General features: G+C 43.4%; 1 protein-coding gene across 1 annotated transcript; it reads right to left on the bottom strand.

Moving 5' to 3' along the window:
• Window positions 1–3,185: 3,185 nt before the first annotated feature.
• On the bottom strand, window positions 3,186–8,612 carry SMIM32 (small integral membrane protein 32). The gene has a single exon (XM_077473334.1). The coding sequence runs from the start codon at window positions 7,573–7,575 to the stop codon at window positions 7,246–7,248; it is 330 nt and encodes a 109-aa protein (XP_077329460.1). The 5' UTR covers window positions 7,576–8,612; the 3' UTR covers window positions 3,186–7,245.
• Between the last annotated feature and the right edge of the window lie 5,851 nt (window positions 8,613–14,463).

The following is a 14,463-nucleotide window of genomic DNA, read 5'->3' as shown; positions in this document are numbered from 1 at the left end:
TGAGTGTTAAGCTATTTCAACCTATTATTGTCTGAGAATCGTTCAGGGGAAAAAATGTTGTGAGTATAAAGTCCCGGTGTTTCATCAGATTCGGCAACCCGTCAGAATGTGTAGCAGAAGTGACGTTCCATTGCCGCAATCTTGCTACACCTCGCACTCCTCCATAGTAAGAATACAGTGAGAAGGGGTAAAGTGGACATCTTGTTACACCCATAGACGTTTTGCATTTTACACTTATTTTTAACAGTACAGTGAGTTTATATAGTGAAATTCAGTAGTTAGAACTCTGAATGGTTAGATGTTGAATTTTAAAAGCAGCGGCAAGCTTGCTGATCTCACAGGTTTGCTAATCTGACAGAAGATCGCTGCTTTTAAAATTAAACAGCTGAACATTCAGACCGAGTTCTAAGTACTGTATTTCACTATATAAACTCACTTTACTGTTAAAAATAAGCATAAAATGCAAAACTCTGGTGGGTGTAACAAGATGTCCGCTTTCCCCTTCTCAGTGTATCCTTACTATGGAGGAGTGTGGGGTGTAGCAAGATGGCGGCGACTAAACGTCACTTCCGTTTCTGACGGGTCGCCTAATCTGATGAAACACCAGCACATATCTATGTCTGCATGTATCAGCATCAACCCTCAAAACCCTACAAGTCTGGGCAGAATTGCCCACCCTTTCTTGCCTCTAAGCCCTTGTACACACGGTCTGAGAATCTGTCGGAATGAGTCTTATCGGACCGTGTCGTCAGATAATCCGACTGTGTGTGGTATGCATTGGACTAATTCCGTCCGAATCTCCGTCCGACCCAATTTTCCAACATGTTGGAAATATTTCCCGACCAACTGGGCCGGACAGACCTAATCCGATCATGTAGAGCATTTTCATCGGACCAAGTGCCACGCATGCTCAGATCAAATTCCTACATCAAAGCTATTGGCTACTAGCCTGAATGTAGTCCCATCGTAACGAATTTACGTCATCACGTTCTGAAAGATCAGATTTTTCGCCAACTTGGCCCGACCATGTGTATGCAACAGTTTCGGACACAATCCGTCGGACTAAATCCGACGGGCAAAATCCGACGGATTTGGTTGGCAAAATCTCCGACCGTGTGTACAGGGGCTTATACATTCCTATTGGCTAGTGAGGTGGCATAATCTAGCGATGAGTCAATAGGATTTTGTGGGGGCAAAAGTGACACTAAAGCTATGTTTTTTTTAAATAACAAACATGTCATACTTACCTCCACTGTGCAGCTCATTTTGCACAAAGGAGCCCCGAACATCCTCTTCTGGGGTCCCTTGGCAGTTCTCGCAGCTCCTCCCTGCATTAGATAACCCCCTAGAAGAAGTGATTTCCTGAGGGGGTTACCTTGCAGGCACACTTCCGAGTCATTTATTCGGCATCCATAGAAGCCCAATGTATGACTCGGCCCCACTCCCTGGCGCCCGGGTCACTTGATTTGATTGACAGCAGTGGGGTCCAATGGCTGCACTGCTATCAATCTATCCAATGAAAGACAGGACTCCATGGAGAGAAGGACGACGCATCCCCACCGAAGAAGATGAAGGGGTTTCAGTAAGTAAAACGGGGGGGGGGGGGGGGGCTGGGGAGCTGGTGACTGCCAGGTGCTTTTTCACCTTGCTGCAGGATGCAGTAAGGTGAAAAAAACACAGGCCTATGATTTGGTCCCTCCCCCGGGTCATTGGATTTGATTAACAACAGCGGAAGCCAAAGGCTGCGCTGCTATCAATCCATCCAATCAGGACCTGAGACATTGGCTTTTGCCAGTGTACTCATCCCCAGGACAAGATGGGGTACAGGTAAGTAAAACGGGGGGCTCGGAGGGGGTGCAGCATTACAGGAGGTTTTTTCAACTCAATGCATAGAGTGCACTGAAGTGAAAAACCTTGAATGTTTACAACCACTTTGACTGCAGGTTTTCAGACAGTCTCACCTTTAGATACATGCACTATAAGGCTGGGTTCACACCGCTGCGGGGGGAGAACCGGATGTGATTCGCACAGCAAATCACATCCGATCTCCGTAGCGCTGCGAGTTCAGCCATACCGATAGTATGGCTGAACTCGCAGCGGTCCCGCAGCAAACTCGCACGGGACCCTTTTTTGGGTTCGCAACGGAATCGGATCGCATGGGGGTTCACACCATGCGATCCGATTCCTGTGCGAGTCGGCAGATCGCACTGCGATATGCCGACGGATCTGGGGGTGTCATTAACATAACATTGACACCCCCAGCCGTCCGCATAGGGCAGTGTGAACTGCCGGCGGGAGTCATGCGATGCGAGAAAACGCCGCGGATTTGCGGCGTTCCCGCATCGCAGCAATGTGAACCTAGCCTAAAGCAGCTTTTTTTTTTCTTCTGATGGAGTCTCTTTACGTAACCATATCAGAATCAAACACTGGATTTGCAGCCCCTTATATTCCTCTTACACTGTTACGAGTATTTCTGTGAGCATTCAAGAAACACTGTGTGCTATCATTGTGTTGGCAATGCAACAAGTATCAGTCTGATGACCTCTTCCTCTTTCTCCCAGGGCCTGGAGTCACTCTCACACACAGCAAAAAAGGACAAATGAGAGGGATATATATTTTTCATATGTAAGCCTAAATATGCATGATAATTTAAGACTGAGCATTCAAATTGTTTTACAAGTCCAACAGTGGTGTGTATTTTGAGATATATTGAGTCAAATTTCTAGTTTTAGCATACTTGCCAAGTTTACTGGATAGCTTTGGTAACTCAGTGGTTGCTTGGGAAGCATGCAGGGAGCACAGCCAGACTGACAAATAGTTAGGTTTTCCATCCAGACATTGCTGTAATGAATAAGTCCTCAACATTCTCTCTTTTTGTATATATATATATATATATATATATATATATATATATATATATGTATGTAAGTATGTATGTGTGTATGTGTTCCTTAAAGACACAAATACATATGTAAACTTGTCTTAAATGTTTAGGTGTGATTGGTAATAGAAAAAGCAGAAAGGGATCACGATGGAGCAAGCAACATCCTCAATAGATACAGTAAAACCTTGGATTGCGAGCATAATTCGTTCAAGAAACATGCTTGTAATCCAAAGCACTTGTATATCAAAGCAAATTGTCCCATAAGAAATAATGGAAACTCAAATGATTAGTTCCACAACCATTTATTCATAAGTCCTTCAGTTTATTGTCCATATAAAAAGATTATAGCAATGTTATGGGTTGTGTAACCATAAAATGTCCATCCATAAATGGAAGCTTCCACAAAGGGATTAGAAGAAAAATCTAGCAGGAGCTACAGAGTATAAAAGAGAAGAGAGGATCCTCGAAGTCTAAGCCCTTGTACACACGGTCGGAGAATCCGTCGGAATGTGTCCTATCGGACCGTGTCGTCGGATAGTCCGACTGTGTGTGGTATGCATCGGACTGATTCCGTCTGAATATCCGTCTGACCCAATTTTCCAACATGTTGGAAATATTTCCCGACCAACTGGTTCGATCGGACATACTCCGATCATGTGTAGAGAATTTGCCACGCATGCTCAGATCAAATTCCTACATCAACGCTATTGGCTACTAGCCTGAATGTAGTCCCATCGTAACGAAATTACGTCATCACGTTCTGAATGATCGGATTTTTTGACAACTTAGTCCGACCGTGTGTATGCAACAGTTTCGGACACAATCCGTCGGACTAAATCCGACAGACAAAATCCGACGGATTTGGTTGGCAGAATCTCCGACCGTGTGTACAGGGGCTTACAATATGTTACTAAAATGTTCTACCTTCATTAAATGTAACCACATTGCTACACTTAGAGGCGCCTCTCTTCTCTTTTATACGTACTCAGTTGTGATATGACACTACTTTAGGGTTGCCACCTCATCCCTTTAAACCCAACACACATATTAATTACACAGATTATGTGGCTGATTAAGGTGGTAATTCAATTCACTTAGGGATTGATTTACTAAAGGCAAATAGACTGTGCAATTTGCAAAGTGCAATTGCACTCTGCAAGAGCTGTTGCTCCAGAGCTTAGTAAATGAGCAGAAGCTGTGATGACTTCCCTTATCCAATCATGTGCAAGCAAAAATGCTGTTTTTTTTTCCTTGCATGTGATTGGGTACTCTTTGCAAATTGAAGTGTTACCTCATTTACTAAGCTCTGGAGCAACTAAAAAGTGCAGGTCGTTTTGCCTTTAGTAAATCAACTCCTTTGTGTCTTACTTGCATTAAATTAGCCTCAAAACCTGTGTAATTATTATGTGTTCGGGTTTTAACCACTTGCCTACCGTGCACTTACACCCCCCTTCCTGCCCAAGCCATTTTTCAGCTTTTAGAGCTGTCACACTTTGAATGACAATTGCGCGGCCATGCTACAAATTTGTTAACATTTTCTTCACACAAATAGAGCTTTCTTTTTGTGGTCTAAAAAAAAGACCACAAATTTTGGAAAAAAAATGTTTTTCACCATTTTCTGTCAGTAAATTTTGTAACAAATTTTTTCTCCTTCACTGATGTGCACTGATGAGCACTGATAGGCTGAACTGGTGGGCATTGCTGAGGTGGCACTTATGGAGACTGATTAGGTGGCACTGATGAGGAGGCACTAATATGCCACACTTATGGGCACTGCTAGGTGGCACTGATATGTGGCACTGATGAGCACTGTTAGGCGGCACTGATGGGCACTGTTAGGTGGCACTGGTGGGCACTAATAGGCAGCACTAGTGGGCACTGATAGGCAGCACTGATTGGCGGCACGGATAGGTGGTACTGATGGACACATATGGGCATTGATGGGTGGCACTGATGGACGACACTGATGGGCATTGATTGACTGCAGTGAGGGGCAGCACTGATTACCAGCACTGACTGGCATCGCTAATGGGCACTGATTGGTGGAACTTGTGGGCAGTGGTGGGCACTGATTTATTACACTGTTTTTCACTATTCTAATCAGGGCACTGATGATCAATGCCCTGATTACATTCCTAAATGTCCCCCTGCATGGAGATGCCGCTGATCGGCTCTCCTCACTACACACTCTGTCAGTGTGAGACGAGGAGCGCCGATTACCGGCACTTCATTGTTTACCTGTGACCGGCTGTGATTGGACACAGCCGATCACATGTTTTCCACAGATCGCGGTCGCACCGTGTCCTAGCAACACGGAGCGGGCGCGATTGCTGCGCTGCGTGCCCCCGCGGGCGTGTGAGAGTGGCTGTTCTGGACGCCGTCAAATGACACTGTCCCAGAACAAGAGCCGCACCGCCCCACCGTCAACCAGTTAAAGTAATAAGGTGGCAACCCCACGGTACTTGTATATCAAGAAATTGATTGTATATCAAGTCAAAATGTATTTAAAAAAATGTTGCTTGTCTTGCAAAACGCTCTCACACCAAGTTACTCTCAAACCAAGGTTTTACTGTACTGTACAGTGAGAGAGCATTATTACCCTAGCACAGGAAGTGTGTTACTGGCAGGATCACTGATGAAAATAAAAAAACCCTGAAAAAAATAGAAACAATTGCAACCCCTCATCTGAGGCTTGCTGAATATTATGCTGAATACGATATTATAAACTGCTGAATATTATGCTTTTACTCTTTAGTTTAGACACACATTATGGTAAACCAAATCATTTTTTTTAACTTTAGCACAATCACTGACTTACTGGATGGCATACGTATCTCAATGATTTCATTTATTGACTGCAATTGCTCTTTAGGTTAAATAAAGATGTTTTCTGACTGGTGACTCTGTATGCTAGTGATCATTAACCGGTAGTACCAAGCTCAGCAAGTGCCAATCTTTTAACAAATGTCTGTCTGAACACCTTCACTTTCCATACACTTTTATTAAAAGCTTATCTAAGTGTGCAGAAACAGGTTGAGAACCCCTGGTGTACTCTGCTCTCCCATCTGTGTGAGTCAGGAACCCAGCTGGAGTACCAATATCAGCACACATGCACGCATAATAAGGGAAACCGTATAACATGATCCAATCCACTAGATCATGGTTTTAATTATTATTATTTTTTTAATTAGTGACTGACAGATGTATCGAAGATAAGTTGTTAGATCCTACAAATACATGTTAGTCCATCAGCTTTATAATACTGCTTCAACATGAATTACACACAATATTTTTTAAAATGTTTGGCTGAATTGCGTAATTATGTATCAGCATAACTGATATATTATTTTTATTTACATATTTGTTCTGCTATTAGAAGGTTTCTAATACCCCACCTACAATTTGCTGGTTAAAAGAGCAGATGATGACTAATAATACTGCTAAATCCCAGCGTATCCTCATTAATCACATATAAGTGTATACAAAAAATGTTATTTTAAACCCTTGAAATAAATGCGATTATAAATATTAAGAATTCAAAAATAAAATAAAAAAACAGTCTGTGACTTACTAAATACTTAGTAAATAAAATCTGCAGTGGTTAGTCTATAAGTAAGCAGCAAATATTGTCGCACAAAAAAAAACTTTTTCTGGACAGCAATAACCTGGAATATTCTAAATGGATCAAAGATTTTTGAATGCTTTGATCAAAACATTTGATTCTGGCAAAGCTGTGTTTAATTCTGGAAAAGCCACCATATCAAATGGAATGAAGTTGCTTGATCTCTGCGTTTGCAAGTGCTTTGTGCTGTATTACATTTCTTTAATAAAATCAAAATGACTTGATCAGGGAATGGATCTATGTCTATAGAATGTAAAGGATCCAGGCACTAAAAGTTATTATTGTCCAGAGAAAACACATAAAAATATCAGTTACATTAAATATTCTTGTATATAGAAAAGACTAGATGTCAAACCCTCCTAAGCATTCAATAGTCATTCCTAAAATGTCACTGCTGCCTCTTGTGACAGCAATCGGTGAATATTTCTGATTTTATGAATAATATAAATTGAGATAAATGCATGGACGTCAGAGTCACATTATACATAATATACAGAATATACGGTTATAAACCTTTCCTAAAAAAAAAAAGAAAAAAATGCTCAATCCACAACATCTCTTGACAGCTCAGTATCCCTTTTGGCACAAGTGAATCATTTTCTGATAATCACAATAAAATGACATTCAAATAGTGGTGATATATGAAACAAATCTTAGCTTGCCTTAATTTGTATAGATATAAAAAAAAAAAAAAAGTGAATTAAGAAATGCATCTCAGATGCTGCCTATTCTGGTCCCTTCAGACAGACTGTGTTTTCCAAGGGCTCCTGGCTTCCCTTAGGGATCTGTCGTAGGGGAAACCTGCAAAGAAGGAATTTCTCAGCTGACAGTTAATGAAAAGGACAATCAGAGTCACTGACAGAAAAAGGAGGACAAAGAGGACAATGTAAGTCATTAGGTCAGGTTTGTTTATCTCCCCTTCCTTGAGCACCCTGGCCGTGGACATGTAGAAGGCTGAGGAGCTGACAGGTCTCTGGGTGCTGCCCAGGTATGGAGTGTTGGTCTGTAGCATGATCTGGGCTTCTGTAGCACTGCTGGAGTTGAGCAGCATCACTCCATACATGATCATGATGATTTTTTTTTTTTTTTATTTGTATTTCTCACAGCCCTTTAATACACAAAAGACTCCAAGAAGTCACATTTTTTTTATCCAAAGTGTCTTGCCAGTTTTAGAATCCAGAATACACAATTCATTCAGGCTAGGGCAGTCGTGTAACGCACACAAATCCATTACTGCCTCTGCCTATAATCTCAACTATTGCAAAATAAATCTGTTACTCCAAAATCGGAGGTGGATCTGTCTTCTCCTTAAAAACTCTTTCAAACTGCTGTTCCCTCATCTCCAACGGCAACATGCACATCAGTATAGAAATCCTGGCACAAAGCAATAATGTAATCCTCCTCCGTCTCTCGCTTTGAATGAGAGGGCAGGTATTTGTACTCACAACAGTCACAGAACAGTTTAAGTGCTAATTATAACAAAGGCAGACAACAGGAGGTCACATCCTTGGTTTCCGCATCTTTGTAGCATGTTAGATCCATGTCAAAGGGAAAAAATGGAACATATTTTTGCTATGATTCTTGAATCATACTTGCAGTCTTGAGAGCATCAAATTATTGTAGCTATCCTTTTAGGAGAGATTCGCCCCCCCTCTTCCATTTAAATCCTTGTAAGCCGTTTGTGCCGTTGAACTAAAATCTGATCTGCCTTTTTAATACACTCCGAAGTTCCTTTCGCCTCGGAGTCCTGGTGGTTTCCAACGCGGCTTTCCAGCACGCAACCAGTCTGATCTGTGCCTGTACATACAATAAACATGTGACCAGATTTGCTCAAACTCCAGCCGAGCCTCATTTGATGCAGCAGGGGAGCTTTTTACACCGCGATACTGAATCTTCCTGGACACTGTGATATCTCACAGCTTCCTGTTATTAAAATTAAATCGTTGTGGGCATTTAATCATCCTGAGTGTATATTGCTGGGCTGCAGAAAAAGTCCTTGCTTTTCTTTCTAGATTCGCATCTCATATTTGTTATTAGAGCAAGAAGCAGGTATTCATTGGCTCTATATTCTCCAGCAGCATCTACAGACTGGCAAATAGCATGTTAATTCTATTTAATCAAACTGCCTTTAAATGGCCATTACGTCTTGGCTTGCTGCCAGACATTTTTAAATCTCCCAACTGCTTAGCACTTTGTAATGCAGAAAATGGAAATATTTTCGAGCTTTTCTTCCTAGGATTGCAACTACGCTGGCGATTTTGTATGAGGACGAGTCACCTGTGAATGATCGCTTATTCTTTGATCCATATGTACATGGCCGAGCCATTTTCAAACCTCAGCAACAGGTAACCTTCGACACGTGAGTAATTGGGGTTTCTGCAATATTATAATATACTGTATACAGTAATAATATAATAAGAATTTATTATGGCAACCCAGGGCTACAGTACGCTGGCGATTTTGTATGAGGACGAGTCACCTGTGAATGATCGCTTATTCTTTGATCCATATGTACATGGCCGAGCCGTTTTCAACCCTCAGCAACAGGTAACCTTCGACATGTGAGTAATTGGGGTTTCTGCAATATTATAATATACTGTATACAGTAATAAGATAATAAGAATTTATTATGGCAACCCAGGGCTACAGTACGCTGGCGATTTTGTATGAGGATGAGTCACCTGTGAATGATTGCTTATTCTTTGATCTATATCTACATGGCCGAGCCGTTTTCCAATCCCATCAACAGTTAACTTTACATACCTGAGTAATTTGGGGTCTCAGCAATACTATATTATACTATACTAGGAAAAACAGACCCTAACTAAGAGAACTAATTAGGATTACCACAACCCAATGTAGATAAAAATATCACAATTTGTATTAGTAAATTTTTAAAACATAATCATTTAAAATACCACATATACATCTTAACCTAATACAGATGTATCCACCGCATGTTACAAATATCAAAGAAGCATTAAATGGTGTCTTTCCCACATTTAAAAGCAGACCTACAGTAATTTTTTCATCTTTCCATCTATTAAATCTTCTGCCCTTGTTATTTTAACTTTGGATAGAAAAACATTTGTTTTATGCTAGTAAATACCTTATACAGCCCACTTCCTCTTTCTTATCTAGTTATTAGCCTAGGCTTGACATTATGAACAGCTCTCTCTCTCACTCTGGTGAGAGTTTGCCAGGAAGGGAGAGGGGGATGAGCCCACTTCCTGTTTCTTGTCTGGTCATCATGGCTTATGACATCATGCTTATGAGATCATGCATAGGTCTCTCTCTCATCTCATGGGAGTTTGCCAGGAAGGGAGGGGGGATGAGTCATAAGAGAGCCAATGAAAGCTGCAGGGCTGCAGAGCTGGAGGTGTGCCTCTGTGTGTCTGTATAAATCCAGGAAGTGAACAGGCAGCAGCTTCAGCTGCCCACAGTTAAAATGGATACAGCCAGACTTAGCCCTTGTACACACGGTCGGAGAATCCGTCGGAATGTGTCCTATCGGACCGTGTTGTCGGATAATCCGACTGTGTGTGGTATGCATCGGACTGATTCCGTCGGAATATCCGTCGGACCCAATTTTCCAACTTGTTGGAAATATTTTCCGACAAACTGGTCCGATCGGACATACTCCGATCATGTGTAGAGAATTCCGATCGGACAAAGTGCCACGCATGCTCAGATCAAATTCCTACACCAAAGCTATTGGCTACTAGCCTGAACGTAGTCCCGTCGTAATGAAATAACGTCATCACGTTCTGAATGTTCGGATTTTCCGACAACTTGGTCCGACCGTGTGTATGCAACAGTTTCGGACACAATCCGTCGGACAAAATCCGTCAGACAAAATCCAACGGATTTGGTTGGCAGAATGTCCGACCGTGTGTACAGGGGCTTAGTGGAGGGAGATTTCTACAGCATATTTGGCAAGTACAGAATCACAGTATATATAAAATAATATGCAAAGTTGTTGGAGGGAAGCTTCAGAATGGCAAAGATATTTTTATTACAAACTATGTGAGCAGACTGCAGTTCCTCTTTAATATGATAAAAACAAGGAAAAGGGGAGCCCCTGAGTATGTATCATAAAATAAATTTATTTAAACAACAATATCCACTCACATGGAGAAAAGATGAGTTGCATTCAGGTCCGTTAACTGGACTGAGGAGATGGAGTGGGACTGCAAGTCACAGCAGATCCTATAAGGCTGGCAGACGCTCAAAAAACAGTCTGCTCAAAAAATAAAAAACACAGAGGTGATCAAATGCCACCAAAAGAAAGCTCTATTTGTGGGGGAAAAAAAGAACATCAATTTTGTTTGGGGACAGTGTCAACCATATCGCAAAAAAATGGCCTGGTCCTTGAAAGGGAAAATCTTCTGCTCCTTAAGCAGTTAAAGCAGACCTTCTGTATTTTTCTACTCTATTAAAGCGGTTGTATACTCCACTTGGGCATGCACGGGAGTGACATCATCACGGCTCTGGACACTCATAGCACCGGAGCCAGCGACCCCAGAAGAAACAGCGAGGCAACATGTCAGCCCCCCTCATCGCTGACCGGCTCGGGCTGCGGGAGCTTCGTTCTAAAGTAAGTATTTCATAATGTGCTAGCGTGCGATGCATTATGCCATTGTCTTGCAGGTTTTTGTTTTCAGTGGTTTACTTCCACTTTAAATCTTCTGCCCTTGTTGTTTTAACTTTGGATAGAAAAACTTTATTTTTCTGTCAGTAAATACCTTATACAGCCCACTTCCTGTTTCTTGTCTGGTCATCATGGCTTATGACATCATGCTTATGAGATCATGCATAGGTCTCTCTCTCATCTCATGGGAGTTTGCCAGGAAGGGAGGGGGGATGAGTCATAAGAGAGCCAATGAAAGCTGCAGGGCTGCAGAGCTGGAGGTGTGCCTCTGTGTGCATGTGTAAATCCAGGAAGTGAACAAGCAGCAGCTTCAGCTACCCACAGTTAAAATGGCTGCAGCCAAACTTGTGGAGGGAGATTTCTGCAGCACATTTGGCAAGTACAGAATCACAGTATATATAAAATAATATGCAAAGTGGTTGGAGAGAAGGTTCAGAATGGCAAAGATGTTTTTATTACAAATTATATGAGCAGACTGCAGTTACTTTTTAAGATCGAGTCACCTGTGAAAGATCACTTATTCTTTGATCCATAGTTATATGGCAAAGCTGTTTTTAAACCCCATCAACAGGTAACCTTACATATGTGAGTAATCAGGATCTCAGCAATACTATAATATACCATGTACAGTAATACCATAACAACAGAGGTGGCTCTATAATTAGGCAAATTAGATGGTCGCCTAAGGCCTCGCACTCAAAGGGGCCTTGCGGCCGCCTAATTTGCCTATTGCAGTGTTTCTTAACTGTAGTTTCCTAGTTGTTCTGCCGCAAAGTCACCAGGAGGTCCGCGGTGATCCACCTGTCAATCACAGACAGCTGACGGATAGATTGAGTATCAGCCGACATGCAGAGTAGAGTGGGAAGCGGCTTTAAAAAGTCCTCCTGTACCCTGTGCCCGTACCATGATATGCCCCATACCCTGTGCCCTGCTGTGCCCGTAACCTGATGTGCCCATACTCTGCTGTGCCTTGTACCCTGCTGTGCCCCAAACCTTGATGCGCCCTGTACCCTGATGTGCCCATACCCTATGCCCTGTTCCCTGATGTGCCCATAGCCTGCTGTGCCTTGCACCCTACTGTGCCCTATAGCCTGAAGTGCCCTGTACCCTAATGTGCCAATACCCTGTGCCCTGATGTTGCCTGTACCCTGATGTGCCCATACCCTGATGTGCCCCATACCCTGTGCCCTGCTACGCCCCATACCCTGATGTGTCCTGTACCCTGCTGTGCCCCATATTTGTGCCCTGTTGTGCCCGTAACCCTGATGTGCATATACCCTGCTGTGCCTTGTACCCTGCTGTGTCCCATACTCTGTATCCTGTTCCCTGCTATGCCCCATACCCTGATGTGTCCTGTACCCTAATGTGCCCTGTACCCGGCTGTGCCCCATACTTGTGCCCTGTTGTGCCTGTAACCCTGATGTGCATATACCCTGCTGTGCCTTGTACCCTGCTGTGCCCCATACCCTGATGTGCCCTGTACCCCAGTGTGCCCATACCTTATGCCCTGATGTGCCCAGTACTCTGTGCCCTGCTGTGCCCCATACCCTGTACCCTGTGTCCTGCTATGCCCCATACCCTGATGTGCCACGTACCCTGCTGTGCCTTGTACCCTGATGTGCCCTGTTGTGCCCTGTGCCCTGCTGTGCCTGCACCCTGATGTGCCCCATACCCTGATGGGCCCATACCCTGTGCCCTGATGTGCCCCATACCCTCTGACCTGCTGTGCCCGTACCCTGATCTGCCCCATACCTGTGCCCCGTTGTGTCCATACCCCGATGTGCCCCGTACCCTGGCGCCCGTACCCCGTACCCTGATGTAACCCATACTCTGCTCCCTGCTGTGCCCATATCCTGCTGTGCCCATACTCTGCTGTGCCCCGTACCCTGATGTGCCATGAACCCTGCTGTACCCTGCATCCTGCTGTGAAATGTACCCTGCCGTGCCCTGTACGCTATGGTGCCCTGTTCCCTGTTGTAGCATGCATCCTACTATGTCCTGTACATTGCTGTACCCTGTATCATGTACCCTGATGTGCCCTGTACCCTGATGTTCCCTGTACCCTGCTGTGCCATCTACCCTGCTGTGCCCTGTACTCTGCTGTATCATGCACCCTACTGTTCCCTAACCATGTACCCTGATTTGCCCTGTACCCTGCTGTGCCTTGTACCCTGCTGTATCATGTACCCTACTGTGGCCTGTACACTGCAGTGCCCTGCTGTGCCCTGTACCATGTACCCTGATGTGCCCTGTACATCACCCTGGTGTGCTTTGTGCTATGCCCCTTGTCCTGCTGTGTGCACTGTACCTTGCTGTGTTCTCTGCTGTGTACCCCATGTTCTGTTGTGTGCCCCATGATGTGCCCCATGTTCTGCTGTGTGACCCATGATATGCCCAAGGTTCTGCTGTGTGCCCCATGATGTTCCCTGCTTATCTCAAGTTAAACCCAGAACGGAGCATTAGTGTAGAAAAAAACAGCACAAGTTTTACATAAAATAGATAAGTTCTAATATTTGTTTTTATTATTTAATTCTATTTCTTAAAATAATTGTTTTTATATCACAGCTCTCTGATCATGCCAATGCTCTGTGAGCTGTAGATCTGAACACTACAGGTTACAGCACACCTAAATTGTTAGCCCCACTCCTGAACCCCCAATGGTTGCCTTACCCATACCCCAGTTCATTTTTATCACTTGAATTATTTTTCACATTATGGGCGTGAGTGGGGCCTCATGTCTAAGTTTTGCCTAAGACCTCACAAACCCTAGAGCCGCCTTTTCATCACAATAATTTACCATGGCATCCCAGGGCTAAACAACATTAGTGATATTAATCTCTTGTTACTAAGCAATATAATTACTTATTGACAAATGCCTCATTAGTAGCACATTGATTTGTGTAGACTGCAAATAAAATGACAACCAGCAAATAATTTGGAAAACACTGGTAGAAGGCTGTGTATGGAGAGATGGAGAACACACAGCTGTAGGGACAGAAAGTGAACAGAAACTAGGTGAGCCACTGCTAATGAAGCATACAAGCGACCAGTTATCCTGTCGGAATAAACTCCGAAGGTTTTTCCGACAAAGTTCCGCTGAAACTCGGAACAGCATACAGACGAGCGGTTTTCCTGATAGCAATTGATTCCATCAGAAATATTTAAAACATGTTCTATTTATATCCCATGAATAAGTCCTATGACGAAACATGTCGGGGGCGTGGCTATCTGGCAACTATCTTTGATACACTGAGCACTGCAACCAAGGCGGAAGGAGGTGTCTAATACGAGGAACAGAACTGGGAG

This window comes from Lithobates pipiens, unplaced genomic scaffold (assembly GCF_037356315.1).
Source record: "Lithobates pipiens isolate NorthernLeopardFrog02 unplaced genomic scaffold, aLitPip1_a1.2 Scaffold_8, whole genome shotgun sequence".
Lineage (NCBI taxonomy): Eukaryota > Metazoa > Chordata > Amphibia > Anura > Ranidae > Lithobates > Lithobates pipiens.
This window is presented reverse-complemented; position numbering and strand designations above follow the sequence as displayed.

Coding starts and splice junctions, on each gene's coding strand:
- SMIM32 (XM_077473334.1), bottom strand. CDS start 7,575: ATGATCATGTATGGAGTGATGCTGCTCAACTCCAGCAGTGCTACAGAA.